Raw genomic sequence first — 16,008 nt, forward strand, 5'->3', positions numbered from 1 at the left:
AAGTTGCTTAAATTATTGGTATCTGTCTTTTTGTTAATAGTTTCTTTTTCTTGAAAAATGAAAGCCATCTCGAGAAACAATCTTTTTAAATAATTGCTCTCCGTGGATAGGATTTTTACATTTGGAAAATCGAAAGAGTGCCCTGTTGAGTTAGCATGTGTGGCTAGAGAACATCTATCAGGGTGTAACCTAATGTCACTCTTGTGAAGAGTCAAGCGGCTAGAAACTTTTTGGGAGGTGTGACCTATATAAGAACCTTCACAGCCCAAACAATTAAGTTTGTAGACAACATCACTTTTATCTAAGTTTGGTACTTTATCTTTCAATGACTTGTACAAAGATCCCACAACTAGAGTGCTTTTATAAGCAATTTTTACATTTGGTAGGTATCGAGCAAAAATTCTGGTCAATTTGGGAGAGACGTCCTTAATAAATGGAAGTGATACAAAAGGTATATTAGGAATATTGTTAGTCAGTGAGTGGGAATCAGAGCTAACTTTCATAGCACCTGTATTTTGGCGAGGGTTTACTTGTGTGTTGAGTATAACAGAGGATGTGTTAAAAATGATTTTCCTAAGTAAGGATTCGGGGTAAGAATTATCTAGGAACAACTGTAAAAGGATGTTGAGATTCTTCTTTCTAAAAACAGGGTCAGCTAGTTTACAAACTCGTGTGGTCATTGGTTTGACTAGATTAATTTTCTTGCTTGACTTGTGGTAAGAGTGGTAGTTGAGATATCTTCCAGAGTTACACTTTTTTCTACATCATTAAAATTGATTGATTTAAAAAACAATTTTGGATAGTTTTCGCCATGATTTGTAGGGGTCAAATGCGTTGCTCATTTCATTTGATAAACATCACGACAACTAACCTCAATTAGTGTAAGATGCAAAATAATTCTTTTTCTGTATTTTGTACTAATTTTGTTTATTGTAGCACCCTGATGATGCAAATAAAGATTTGCGAAAGCTTGGTTTACTAAAAAGAGTACTTCTTTCTCCTATCTTCCGCTGCACACCCAAATATTTGAGTTTTGTATATATATATATATATATATATATATATATATATATATATATATATATATATATATATATATATATATTTATATAGAAAATATCTTTCAGATTTTTCATAATATTTACCAGAATGAATGAAAATATTTTACGGTTGGAACTTTTTAAATTACCACCCTGTGTAAATAAATTATGTAAAATAATATTCCATTCTTTCCTCATTTTTCTTCCTTTTAAACTTACTACATAAATTCCACCGACTTTTCCTCCTTTATTTACATCTTCAACATGCCCTGCATGTGTAACGTCAATTAGTCTTGGCATAACAGAAAATCAGAATCGGTAATTTGTCTCTTTATGCAACGCACCGCCGCTGTCGTCGAGCGGAGCCGACGGAAATAGCCGGCGTATTACACATTAGCAAACCACCTGAAGCGCGCGCATGCGCCCTGCACGCCAACGCGCATCCTCCATCTGAAACGTTACAAGAAGCTTTTCCGAATTTTCGCAGATTTCAGTCTGTTATCTGATGGACGGCTGAAAACTTTTCCAACAACCGTTACGGTGGAAGCCGTCCAAGGCGCGTGGTTGCTCTCGATACGCGAGTTTATCCACCGGTATTTTCTTGCTGAAAATTGTTTATACACACGGGAGGATAACTTTGAAAATATGTAAGGTTTGGAGTATTCTAAAACTAAAAATGTATGTTTATAATCGTATATAATGTAAGAGAGAAAATTTTGCCGGCAATATTTTCGAGTGGTATGAAAGTTTGTTGCCTGGAAATTTTCGCGAATTAAATTTTGACAGTTAAATCACGAGACTTCAGTTGAGTGATTTTGTCAAAATTTCATAAGCGAAAATTGGCAAAAGGCAACAAACTTCAATAAAACCAGATGAAAATTTTGCCAGTAAATAATTTTTTCTCGAATGATATTCGACAAAACTATTTCACGAGACAATTAATGCACCATATCAACGAAACATACCCTTTATTTATTTGTTAACAATATTTAATGTACAATTATTATAATCTATAATACGAGTAGTTCGCCCATTCTTTTCTACAAAAGCATGTTTTTGTGTATTATTGACCTGTAACATTTGGAAACTCAAAAGTCCAGCTTTATTTGTTGTCCTGAGATTTTCGATTAAGTTCTGGTGGTGACTCAAATCCAGCTGCAGATATGATTTTAGAGAGCTTCCATTTGAGTGACCTGTTAATTAAATTAACTCCTGTTCAGAAACACATTGCTTAAACAAGGCTGACACAGCTAAAGATCGATAAGAATGGTTTGTTTTTATGTTTTTTTGTGTCCATTCCAATTTTTTTAGTTGACATTTTTGTCCACTTAGATAAGGTGTTGATTCCAATTGGACAGTTTTTGAACCAAAATTCATCCTCTAAGTTGGGGTGAATTGTAAGAAAGAGTGTGTCTGATAAAATTTTTGGTTCCCTTTTTTTCAATAATTTCAAAAATAAACTAACTGGGCATAAATTTTCGTTTGATGAATTTTTTACCAGCTATTTGCTGCTTGCTAAACTTTTCGAACCGCCTTGATTTGTTCTGGAAACATTGCTATTGTATTCACCTCTACCCATAAATTCTCCCATAACATCAAATTCCTTCTGGAAAAAGTGACTCCTGCAGTTTACAACCTCATTGCCTCTCCAAGCAAGTTTAAATGAGCGAAGGTGAAAAAACTTTTTTTGTGCTCCATCGGGGGTTTCCTCGTCGTAGCTTTGGAGAATTTTTAATAGTTCTTTGGTGGATACTGCTTTTGAACTGAGTTTTCTTTTTTCTTGAATACTTTGAAGCTGGCTCCGCTTGGTATCTCTGACCAATCTTGTGCATTTGAAAGATATATCTGTGAAACAGTCGATTATTATGCCGTACTTCGTAAATCATTTTTCTTGCACCATTTTTGCTGTAGTATTTCACATTGACTTTACAGACGACTCTCTATAGTCTTAGCCATTGCCTTTTTTTACGTTAAAGGCATAATCCTCGAGAATTTATTCTAGTTCCATTATGGTAGTACATCTTATGCGTAAAATATCAAGCGTAAAATTTCTCATTTGTAGGAACTCCGAAAATTGGGTCCAAATAGAGCTTCTGGACCTCTGCTTGTTCAATAGGACATTTGCCGAAACCAATTTTTTGCTTTATTTACCTGACTGGCATCCAAATCTTGATTTTTGTCTGGATTCATTATATCTGTCCAAAATTGATTACGCCTCAATGACGTTTGTCAACCTGACAACAATAGAATTACCAGACACCTTCGTGATGGATCTGTTATAATTTTGTCCTGAGAAATCACGGCAGGAACGAGTTTTTTCAGTAGGAAAGGTGGCGTTGCTATGTCGTTTTGTCAGTTAAAAATAGTCTAGTAAAATAGTCTTAGATAAATTGATGTTTTTTTAGAACACAATACAGATATGTTTAGATTAGTTATTTTTTTACACGAATACCCATTTTTTTTTCTGAGCAATTTATTTTATCCGATGTATTCAATTGGAATGTAGCTGTATTTGTTTATCTAATCTACTGCTAATTTAAATCGCTTTATGGATTTTTTGTTATTACCCTGTCGTATAACCTTAAACCATCAATTCTCCTGGTTGTTCTTATATACAGGGTGGTCCTTAAGTAATTGTACAAAAAGAAACCGTAGATTCTACACTTTAAAATATTAGGATTTAAGCCAAATTGCTTTAATAAAATGTTGATATTAAGAAAGATACTGGGTGTTAAAGTGGAAATTTAAAATTTTAATTTTCGCTATAACTTTTATGTTTGTAAACATTTATGTATCAAAATTCATAACTGGGTACTATTGAACATCATAAATTATAATTTGATGCATGCTTTAATGTAGCTGTTAGAGGGCGCCACATATATCACATATGTGGCATACATTTGCACTTACCTTTTTTGCTCTTTGAGTTACCGGTGTTTGTGATATAAAATATTAAAGATACATTATTTTAACAAAAAAAAAGGTATATTTGTTAATAACTCAACAGTTTTCGAGATAATCGCATTTTACAAATCAACTATATAATTCAGATTTAACGCAATTACTCCAAGCAATGAAAGAAAATTAGACAAAAACATCAATACTTCTGAATGTTGGTATAAAATGCCTTTAATAAAGTTAATAGTTAACAAAATATTAAATAAAATAAATATATTAGCACGATAGAATAGTAGGATTTGACAAAATAACAGAATAATTCGATTTTACATCAAACATTATACGTTTTGTATTAAATTAAAGTCATAATCAAAATATTTTATTTATAAACCAAATTAAAAAATAGTTAAACTAAATAACATTTAACTTTTTGTCAAAGTAAGTGTTCGATATGTCCACCATTTTATTTAATTCATTTGTTAATACATTCCATAAAAGATCGTCTCATATCAAATAGCATCATTGGTTCTAAAGAAACTGCTGCAGTATTTATAATAAGTATTATAAGTATAATAATAAGTATTCTTTTGGGATTTTTATGCATTAAGTAATTATATTAATATCTTACCACATGACCAAGGAATATGACTACCACGAACAATCCAACGTTCAGGAAAGTTTTATTTAAGTATGTTCTCGTTGCCCTCTCTCTATAATGTGGTGGTGTACCATCTTGCATAAACCACATATTTCGCCTTAAGTTTGATGACAATTCTTCCAATAAATCAAATAAAATCATTTTATAAAAAATGTAAATAAATATCACCATTCAAATCACAAGGTAATTCGCATGTCCGTAAAAAATAATTACCAATTGTTCCAAACCATACGTTTATTTAAAATTCATGTTTAAAATGCATATCGTATGGTTTGGTACCATTTGTAATTATTTTTTATGGACATGCGAATTACCTTGTAATTTGAATGGTGAGATTTATTTACATTTTTTATAAAATGATTTTATTGATTGGTACACCACCCCTTTATAGAGAAAAGTGCAGTGAGAAAATAATTAAATACAACTTTCCTGAACGTTGGATTGTTCGTGGTAGTCATATTCCTTGGTCATGGGGTGAGATAATAATATACTTATTTAATTCATAAAATTCTCAAACGAATACTTTATTATTATAATATTATGTTTATTATATATTATACTTATAATACTTATAAATACTGCAACAGTTTCTTTAGAACTAATGATACTATTTAATATGAAACGATCTTTTATGGAATGAATTGACAAATGAATTAAAGAAAATGGTGGACATATCGAACACTTACTTTGACAAAAAGTTTAATGTTATTAAGTTTAACTATTTCTTAATTTGGTTTATGAATAAAATATTTTGATTATGACTTTAATATAATACAAAACCTAAAATGTTTTATGTAAAATCCAATTATTCTGTTATTTTGTCAAATGCTACTATTCTATGCTGCTAATATATTATTTCATTTAATATTTCATCCTTTAATTTTTGTCCCGACTCCAAAAAACCCAGCTGTCTGTTTTATAAACTTCAATGTGGATTATATTTTCAGTTTGATCCTTATACCCGTGTTTTTTATTATATTCATTTCGATAACGCCTTTAACTCTTCTTAATAGCTTCATCTCTATAACCTGCATCTTGATCTTTTGCCATTTCGTTAGTACGATTTACGTCCAAAAGTCAATACTGGTCTGTAAACTGCTGTGAAAACTTTCATTTTTGTATTCCATGATATTCCTTTTTGACATATGTATTTTTTGTTCATTTTATAATACAGTTGTACTCTTTTCTCTACTTTGCTATTGATTGTACTTCTAAAGATCCCGTTTCTTCTATTATTACCCCTGAGTATTTAAAAGTTTTAGCTTGTTCTATTTTGGTCCCTTTTTTGTTTTATATTAGGTTCTTCTCTTGTTTCTTCTATCCGCTTAACTTTTGTTTTAATATCTGTCTTCATTTCGTTTTCAGTGATTACTTCGTTTCATATTTCCAAAATTATTCCAAAGTTCTTTTTTAGTTTTTGAAATTGACACCAAATCATCAGCAAATACTCCTTCCGGGATTTCTACTACTTGCAGATTTCTATACCCTACATTGAATTTTTACTTCTTGTTGTGCACTTTTAAATCATTTTGTCCATAAATATTATAAATAGTATAAAAAAGACATTCAAGATTTGATTTTACGTATATTGCTTCTACAATTCGCATATATGTATTTACTCCTATTTAGGACTCAACATAGCGAATCAGTAGGAAGCCCTGATTATTAGTGTTGGACTAATTGTTTCTACCTACCTTAAGTCTCAATTTATTGTAAATGTATCTGATGTATTATTACTAATAGCTGTTGTGCTGTTCTCATTGTATATTTTTTGTATCGTTCTTAGCAACTTATTGTGCATTTCTTTTTCTTTTAATATTTTCCATAGTTTTTGTCTTGGTACTTCGATGAAGTGAATCTAGAATTGTTGGGTAATTGGAAATGTTTTATTTTAATAAACTAGTTGTATTGTGTTTCTTTCGGTAAATTTTAGGTGAGAATTTAGTGTGTTCTTCTTCTTCTTCAGTGCCTAATCCGGTCGGGATGTGGGCGATCAACAAGGCTATCATGGTTTTGTTGACTGATCTGCGAAACAGCCACGTGGAGGTCATCCCAAACCATTTTTGGAGGTTTTTCAACCATGAGATTGACGGCGTCCCGGTCCTCCCGTGCCAAATACTTTACCCTGCATAACGAGTTGAAGAATCCAATATTTTTCTTCGTCCCGCATTACGTGGCCGAGGTACTCAAGCTTACGTTGTTTCACTAAAATAAGCACTTCTTTTTCTTTTGTTATGCGCTGTAGGATAACAATCTCAAAAACTACTAAAAAATAACATAATACTTTGTATTCCCTTCACTATGCTCGAGAGCTACCTGTACACGTCGGCTCATGCTGTCTCTGAGGTTGCGAATATCATCTTGCTGGATGTTTTGCCATTCCTCTTTTAGAGCCAAGCGAAGTTTGTTAATTGAGGATATTTCGACTTCGCAACCTCTAATATTTCTATCATACATATCTCAAACGTGCTCAATTGGGTTCAGATCTGGCGAACACGCTGGCCAGTTTATTTTGTTAATACCAACTTCCTCTAAATATTGCGTAACACACATTGCAGAGTGGGGTCGCGCATTATCTTGCATTAATAGAAAATCATCGCCGGTATATTGAGAAAATGGTACTACGTGATTCGCTACAATTTCCTCAATATACCGGTATACAGTCAACAAACCCTCAATTAATACCAATTCAGTATGCGCCTCTCGTATTAAATATATAAATATTTCTCCAGTTGGACGCCATACTCGTTCTCTCCTATCTGATGAGTGAAGAAAGTATCTCGACTCATACGTAAAAAGACCATTACTCCATTGTTCTAAATTCCCTGGAAAATTGTAGTCTAGCCACTCTGTGTCGTGGAAGTAATTTGAGCCCAGCTGCTGGTCTGCAACTTTGCAAACCAAATTCATGTAATCTTTGACGAACTGTAAATACGACGATCCCGCTTTCTGTCACTTCTCGCTTCACACTTTTTTATTACAGTTCGTATAAAACGTTTCAGTACCCTTTGGATAGTAGAGCGATGAGTGTGTAGTACTCTAGCCACATATTCATAATTTTACCCATCTTCAAATAAAGCAACGACTTTCGCACAATCTTCGACACTAAGAACCATGATTAATCATAGATAAACAAAATGTAAGTGTCAATATGACATAATGATAACAGTTACCAAAGCCAACTCGTCGCATTACAAAATAATTCCAAAATAATTATATTTAAAAAAAGTCCTAAATTGTGGGTGGAAAATTCATTTGTCTCTAAAAAATGAACCAAGACATATTTTGACATGAAACAAAAAACACAATGCTTAGGAGACATGGTTGCAACCGAAAAATAATGTTTTAGGAACATTCGCATCATTATTATACAGGATGTTTCAAAGTTAGGATAATAAAACCACGTTTTAATTAACCCCGTACAATCACTGAAATATAAAATTTAAATAAAAAACTGACTATACCAAATTAAAATTTCTAAATTTATACATAGTGTGCTAAAAAAATCATCAAAATAGGGCTAAATATAAAAAATTAAAATAATTTGAATTTGACCAAACTTTTCACCCTTGTGTTTTTTTGCAACTAAGTGTATGTATAATATTGACTTTATAAATCATTTAATTAATTTTATTTTTCAATAATCAAAATTATTTGTTTAACTTTTTCATTATTTAATACTATGGCATAAAGTATTTTAGAGAGATTGATTTCTCATATAAAATAAAAATTCTTTTGTTCCAGATACACCTACTGGGAATTTATCTCCATGCCAACGGTGGAAAATATACTCTAACTTGTGTACACAGCCAATTAATTCAAAATTTTGAAGGAGAAACCGGAGAAAGACTACTTATTGTGTTGTTTTACGCAAACATCATCTTAAATGTCGTTTTACGAACAATTATGTAAGAATACGAGGGTACTAAAAAAGGAAGCACATTATTATTGGTTGCTATTCGAAAATTCTACTTAGAGATTGTTTAAAGTGTAGTTTCAAGTGATTTCGGTGGAGTCTTTATAGTGCAAAGGTATCATCCAGCAAAAATGACGATTTTGCATTCTTGTTGCTGTTGGCGGTCCGTCAGGAAAGGTAGCTTTGCTTGTGGAATTTATACAGCGGTAAGTTATCTCCTGATTAATACTTTAATGTTTGTTACATTTAAAATTGTCTAAACATCAATGTATGAGTTGAGTTCATCTGATAGTTAATATACTTCTATGTATAATGAGTTGAATAGCTATAAGGTCTGTAATTAATTGAACTAACTGGAGAATTTATTTTGAGTGTATCAACGTCAAGGTTTTAACTACATGTAATTAATTTTGGAAAGATTGTCTTCTTTGGTTACTTTAGAGATAAAACTATACAGATGACAAGTTAATCGGCTAGGCATAAATGAGAAATAAATTTCTGATTCTTTAATAACTTAATTTTACGAAATTTCAGATACATTTATTTAAATATGGAAAAATATCTAGCAAATTTAAAATTTAAAGCTAAGCCATTAGTTTAACATATATTTCCATTTTACTATTTGCCGGAATGGGTTTTTACAATTTACTACAATTTTCCTACAATGAAAAGAAATTAATTATGGCATCAATAAAATGGCGCGACAGATGGATAGTAAATAAAAGTCCGTATCTGTATTTGGGTATATATAAAAACTAAAGCCTATAATAATCCTATAATAAGTAAATAAGACACTATGAAAAAGTAAGAAAAGCATTCGAGTCACAAACATTAGTACAAATTAGAGAGGCAACAATTACTTGCATAATTCAACAAACTTAAAAAATATTTGAAGGTGTTTTTGAGCATTTAATATTTTAAATTATGATTTTATAGAAACATTATTCTTAATTTTCATCATTATCATCAGCAGCTCAACAACCCTTTCTGGGTCCTGGCTTGTTCTAGGATTTTATGCCATTCTGTTCTGTTCCTTGCTTTGTTTTTCCAGTTGGTAATCTTAAGTGTTTTCAGATCTTGTTCCATGTATCTAAGTTTGGGTCTTCTCTTTGACCTTCTTCCTACTGGTATTTGCCTCATTATATGTTTTGGTGTTTCAATCTCCAACATCCGTTCAACATGGCAGACGTCCGATCTATATGGATGTTATGACTTCGGGTTTATTATAGGCTGTGTATAGTTCAAAATTATATCTTCTGCTCCATATGGTATATTCTTTCACCCCCTTATATATGTGTCTAAGGATTTTTCGTTTAAACGTACCTAATAGGTTCTCATCGCTTTTCGACAGTGTTCATGTTTCTGATCCATATACAAGGACCGGTTTTATCAGGGTCTTGTATATTTTGCATTTGGTTTTTCTTGTGATGTTAGATCTTAGATGTTTAATTAGTCCATTATATGTTTTATTAGCGATACGTATTCTTATCTTAGTCAATCCGATAGCCAAGCGGGCTAGGCGGCTGATTTTCATTCTCTTCACTGTCGAATGGATCAGTGGATGTGGGTTCGAGCCTCAGCTAGGTGTACAGAAAAATAAAAAAGCTAACGCATCAGTTTAAAATGCTAGATGAATCTGCAGCATAGACTAGAATATTCTGGTTTCTGATCGGCCTATGGTGGAGCAGTACGGCAAGAGATAAGGGCTTGCGGCTTGGTGATACTCCTTCATTGATCCCTATCGGAAGGTCGTGGCGTCTAAATACCGGTATATATATATATATATATATATATATATATATATATATATATATATATATATATATATATATATATTGTGACAATTAGGGTTTATAGAAAATAATTTATAAGTTATATACTACATAATATTAGATATAAAAAAGTATTTGATTATTTTAAGAAGTTATATACTAGAGAATTTAATAAAAATATATTTATGTGAGGGCATTTTTAATAAATTAGCATATAATAATTGTAAAAAGTTGTATTTTAGTAGTTATGATTTTGTAGATATTTTTAAGTGAGCCATGTGACTAGGCAACACACTATACCCTCCATTCCTAAGTGTCATTTTAAAAATAATACGAATATAAGTGGGGTTATAATAATAATGTTGGTTTGAGGTGTTTAATTTATATATATTTGATGATTTAAATGTTTATTCTGATCTGAAAAGCCTAAATGTAAACAAAATTATTAATAGAAAAGAATGGAATTCTCTGGATCAGCGGAGATGACCATTGTTTACAGTCGAACATTCTCGATATAATGATTATGGCGGTGGATCGAACAGATATTTTTTCGAGAACATCTATATAGAAGTTAATAGAACGATTGGAACATGATCTCTTACCAGATGGTTCTGGAATAGAAAAAAGGATATAAATACCCGTGATTTGGATTCAAGATGGCAGTTTTTGGAAGTTTTTAAGCTAAAGTCAAGCAGTCAGGAAGTTTTTAGTCAGAAGTCAGGCCAGTTTATTATGAAAGTTAGTACCTAGACACATTTAGTTAGTGAATAGTGAAGTAAATTGTTCAGAATTTTCAAGAAGTCAGTCAGAAAAGTTTAGTAAGAAATATGAAAGTTAGTTGGAGTCAGTGAATCAGATTAAAAAAAGTATATTGGAAGAAATTAAATTATATTATGGTTGGAGATTAGTATAAATCAACTTATAATAATTGGATATTGGTATATTGAAAAGAAGAATAAATATAAATGGTATTTGCTGGTTTGTTTGATGGTATAAATGCTGGTGAAGAAAACTATATCTTAAATTGGTAGAAGCTGATAATTGGAAAAAGTAATTTCACAAAAACAAGGATAACCGAAGTACGAAGACATCCAGTGGTGATTAGAATCTATATAGTGGAAAACAGTTCATTTAGGCATTCAGTGAAAGAAAGGTACAAAATTTTGTTAATATAATTTAGTTAGTGTCATAACAATTTCAATTTTGAAGATAGTTTGTTTAAATTTTAGATTGTCTATAGAATTTAATTAGTTTTATAAGAATATCAGTTTAAAGATAGTTTATTTTAAATTTACATTGACTAGGTTAGATATATATATGTGTGTTTCATAATAGTTATAATAAAGATAATTTAAAAAAAGTACTTACAAGCTAATTCTTTGAGAACCGCGATAAAAACCCTATATATATATATTATTAAAATTACTCATTGCTCATCATTCAAACAAAAAAAAACACATCATAACAATTTGGCACCCAACGCGGTGGCTCTCTATTTAAAAGAATTAGTTTGGGAAGATAAGTGCTCTCATATAAGTAAATTAATTATCAGTAGAAAGGAAAAATTATAGATTTTATTTTAATTATATTTGAACAAGTAAAGTCTCAAAATGTCTCAAGGAAAGAAAGGTACAAGAAGCAAAAAGAATGAAGAAGATGTGGAAGTAGAAACACAACCTATACAAGAGGAGAGTTTAGTTCAAGTTCCACAAGATACTGCAGAAATGAATCCAGAAAGAGAGGAAAATGTCAATATGGCAGCTTTGATGTCATTAATGATGCAGATGAACAAGACAATGGAAGAGAATACGAAAAAAATGGAAGAGAATATAAAAAAAATGGAAGAGAATTCAAAAGAAGTCAAAGAAGACATAAAAAAAAAATAGAACAGAAAATGGAAGAGAATACGAAAAAAATGGAAGAGAATTCAAAAGAAGTCAAAGAGGACATGAAAAAAATGGAACAGAAATTGGAAGAGAATTATAGAAAATTAGAAAAGAAAATAGAAGATAATAATAATAAAATTGTAAAGCAAATAGAAAAACAAATGGATAAAAAACTTCAAACTGCAGAGAAAAAAGTAGCAAATGAAATAAAAAGTATACGGAATGACTACAAGAAAAGGATAGAAAATGAGAGGACAGAAGTAAAGAGGATTATTCAAGATAATAAAATAGATATAGAACAGAAAATAGAGTTGGAGAAATGTAACTTAGAAGTAAAAATTAATGAAGACAGGACAAACACAGAAGAAAAATTAGACGATATACAACAAAATATCCAAATAAATAGTAATCAAATAAGAAATGTGGAACAGAGAATAGATGATATTTCACAAATGAGAGACATAGGGAGACCTTACTTAAATTTAACAAATGAGACTGGGATTAAATTCTCTGGTAATATAAAAAATTTGCATCCTAGAGTATACATAAATAGTTTAAAACATAAATTAAGATTTGTGAATAATATTAATGATATTAAAGATTATATTAGAATGACATTAAATGACAATGCAGCAACTTGGTTTGCTAGTATTGAAAATGATTTAGATAACTTTCAAACATTTGAAAATACATTTTTAAATTATTATTGGGGTGAATTAGAGCAAGCAAAGTTTAGAGAAATTCTATATTTTGGAAAGTATAATCAAAATTTAAAATCAAATATGGTAGATTATGCATTGAAATTGATAACAGTTGCAAAATATTTAGAACCACCACTTAGAGAGGATGAAACAGTCTTAAATGTATCTAGACATTTTGATGCTGATGTTGTGCAAACCGTAACTGTACAAAATATTCAAACAATAGATAGTTTTATTAATTTTATTCAAAGAATACAAAGAGGCAATATGACAAGTAATAACAACAACAGAAAAAACAATAATAACTTTCAATATAATAAAAATGATAATCAACAATTTAAACATTCATATAATAGATATGGTAATAATTTACAAAATTTTAATAATAATAACAGTAATTATAATAGACAACATTTTAATAACAGTACTAATAATAATAGACAAGATTTTAACAATAGAAGAAATACAGAGCGACCTAACTATAACAGACAGGTAAATTGTGTTCGAAGGAATAGGAGCTGCGAAGACAGGGAACGAAGTAGTACAAGTCAGGAAAAAGTGAGTAGAAGTCATAGTAGGGAAAGACATAGTACATCAGATCCAAGTGGTCAGATACAATCTGACAATTCTAATAATCAAAATTTTGTGCAGTAAACTTTCTGAATTACAAGTTAGGCCATTGCTATTATGAAAAACCTTCTGAATTTATTTCTTTAGATGAGGATAAAATTATTGACTCTATTAATTTAATTTATATAAATGCTTTGGCCAAAAATAAAATGATTAAAATTATGATAGATACTGGTTCAGAAAGTACTTTAGTCTCGGAGAATTTTATTTTTAATACATTAAAACTATCAGATATAATAAAGATTCCAAAAATTAAAATTATTGGTGCAAATAATAAGAAGTTGGGTGAAATTGATAAACTAGCCAATTTTAAAATTAATATTCTTAATAAAGAAATTAATATGCAAGGATTTATTGTCAAGGATTTATGTGTTGATATATTAATGGGAAATGATGAATTGGAAAAGAAGAAAGTAAAGATAGATTTTGAAGAAAAAATGGTAACTTTGGAAGGGCAAATAATTAAATTTATGCAGAAAGATGAGGTGGAAGAAGGAATAAGAGTTGATAGGATATTATTAAAAGAAAATAATGATGTTTATGAAGAAGAAATGTATTTTGATGATAGGGAAATGTCCCAAAAGAATGTAAAGACTAATTATTGTAGTGAATATTTAAGGAATGGAAATTTTAAGCAGATGGATGCCTACGAGGCGGAGTGCGTAAAATTGGAAGCAAGGAATAATGAGTACATAATGAAGAATAATGTTATTTGTAAAGAAGAAGATATGATGAAAGTTTTAAATTGCCCTGAAGAATATAAATCAATAGTCATTTCCATATTGCAGCAACACAAGGGACTTGTCAATAAAGAAAATAGAATTGCACAGAATTATATCCATAGTATAAGAGTTAAGGAGGAAAAAGATTTTAAAACAAAATCATACCCAATACCATATAAATACAGAGAAGAAGTAAACAAAACAATTAATAATATGTTAGAAGATGGGATCATTGAGAAGGCAGACACACGTTTTATTAACCCCATAGTAGTAGTACGAAAAAGATCAGGTGAAATCAGGTTATGTTTGGATGCAAGGAATATTAACAACATTACTGAAAAGCAATTTGAAGCACCAATGAGTATAGATGGAATATTAGGAAGAATTACAGGAATGTCATTTTTCACTAAAATCGATTTACAGCATAGTTTCTGGTTAATACCTCTAGAAAGAAAAAGTAGACATTATACAGGATTTCAGATAGATGGAGTAGTATATCAATTCAAACTAGTACCATTTGGACTTCAATCATCTTGCAGTGTTCTATGTAGATGTCTTCATGATATTTTGGATCAATATGAACATTTTATAATTCACTACATTGGTGATATATTAATTGTTTCTAAAACGGCTGAAGATCATGAGAAACACCTAAAAATTATAATAAACAGATTAGATAAAGTTGGACTTAAAATAAATCAAGAAAAATGTACATTTTTTCAAAAAGTAGTGATATATCTAGGTTATAAACTTAATACTAACAGCTTACTGATATATCCATTTTATTCAATAGACTTGATTTGTTAAATAGAGGGTAGATTTCATTATTTTGAATCAATTTGACATCATACTTGTTGAATTTTGTATATATGGAAATTAATTTGTACCCTAAAAATCATAATTTGGGGTTAGATACTATAATTGCTATAAAAATGTCTTTCTAATATAAATGTCTTTATAAAAAGTGTAAAACTTACCAATTCATATGGATAAAAGCCTGTTGAATGGAAATAATTCCTAGATTTTGTCTATAAATAAACAGAACACAATATAGATTATATTTTTAATTAAGGTTATATTTTATTCTCTGATAAAATCCATTCTCCATTTGACATGACAGTTTGACCATAGAATAGCCGAACTGTGCAGCGTTGTTCTCTGTTTTGACATAGACAGCGAACAGGGATGTATTTAACACATTTTAAATAAATAAAAAAAAAATTGATTTATTAAATTTAATAAGGTATGAGAAAATTAATATTTAAAAAAATAATAAGTAAATTATTTATTTTAAATATTATTTTTGGGGTATTGTGACAATTAGGGTTTATAGAAAATAATTTATAAGTTATATACTACATAATATTAGATATAAAAAAGTATTTGATTATTTTAAGAAGTTATATACTAGAGAATTTAATAAAAATATATTTATGTGAGGGCATTTTTAATAAATTAGCATATAATAATTGTAAAAAGTTGTATTTTAGTAGTTATGATTTTGTAGATATTTTTAAGTGAGCCATGTGACTAGGCAACACACTATACCCTCCATTCCTAAGTGTCATTTTAAAAATAATACGAATATAAGTGGGGTTATAATAATAATGTTGGTTTGAGGTGTTTAATTTATATATATTTGATGATTTAAATGTTTATTCTGATCTGAAAAGCCTAAATGTAAACAAAATTATTAATAGAAAAGAATGGAATTCTCTGGATCAGCGGAGATGACCATTGTTTACAGTCGAACATTCTCGATATAATGATTATGGCGGTGGATCG

The 16,008-nt window shown here is 30.0% G+C and overlaps 1 protein-coding gene across 5 annotated transcripts in view; it reads left to right on the plus strand.

Moving 5' to 3' along the window:
* LOC140450416 (uncharacterized) overlaps window positions 1–16,008 on the plus strand; it is a 743,391-nt gene that overhangs the window by 30,822 nt on the left and 696,561 nt on the right. For 3 of the 5 annotated variants that reach the window (XM_072544040.1, XM_072544042.1, XM_072544044.1), the window contains exon 2: window positions 8,341–8,718. In XM_072544040.1, the coding sequence (XP_072400141.1) occupies window positions 8,644–8,718 (75 nt within the window). In that variant the 5' untranslated portion in view covers window positions 8,341–8,643. Of the gene's footprint in view, window positions 1–1,546; window positions 1,719–8,340; window positions 8,719–16,008 lie in introns of those variants that run through there. The other 2 variants (XM_072544041.1, XM_072544043.1) reach the window with 2 other exon arrangements.

This window comes from Diabrotica undecimpunctata, chromosome 9, assembly GCF_040954645.1.
Source record: "Diabrotica undecimpunctata isolate CICGRU chromosome 9, icDiaUnde3, whole genome shotgun sequence".
Lineage (NCBI taxonomy): Eukaryota > Metazoa > Arthropoda > Insecta > Coleoptera > Chrysomelidae > Diabrotica > Diabrotica undecimpunctata.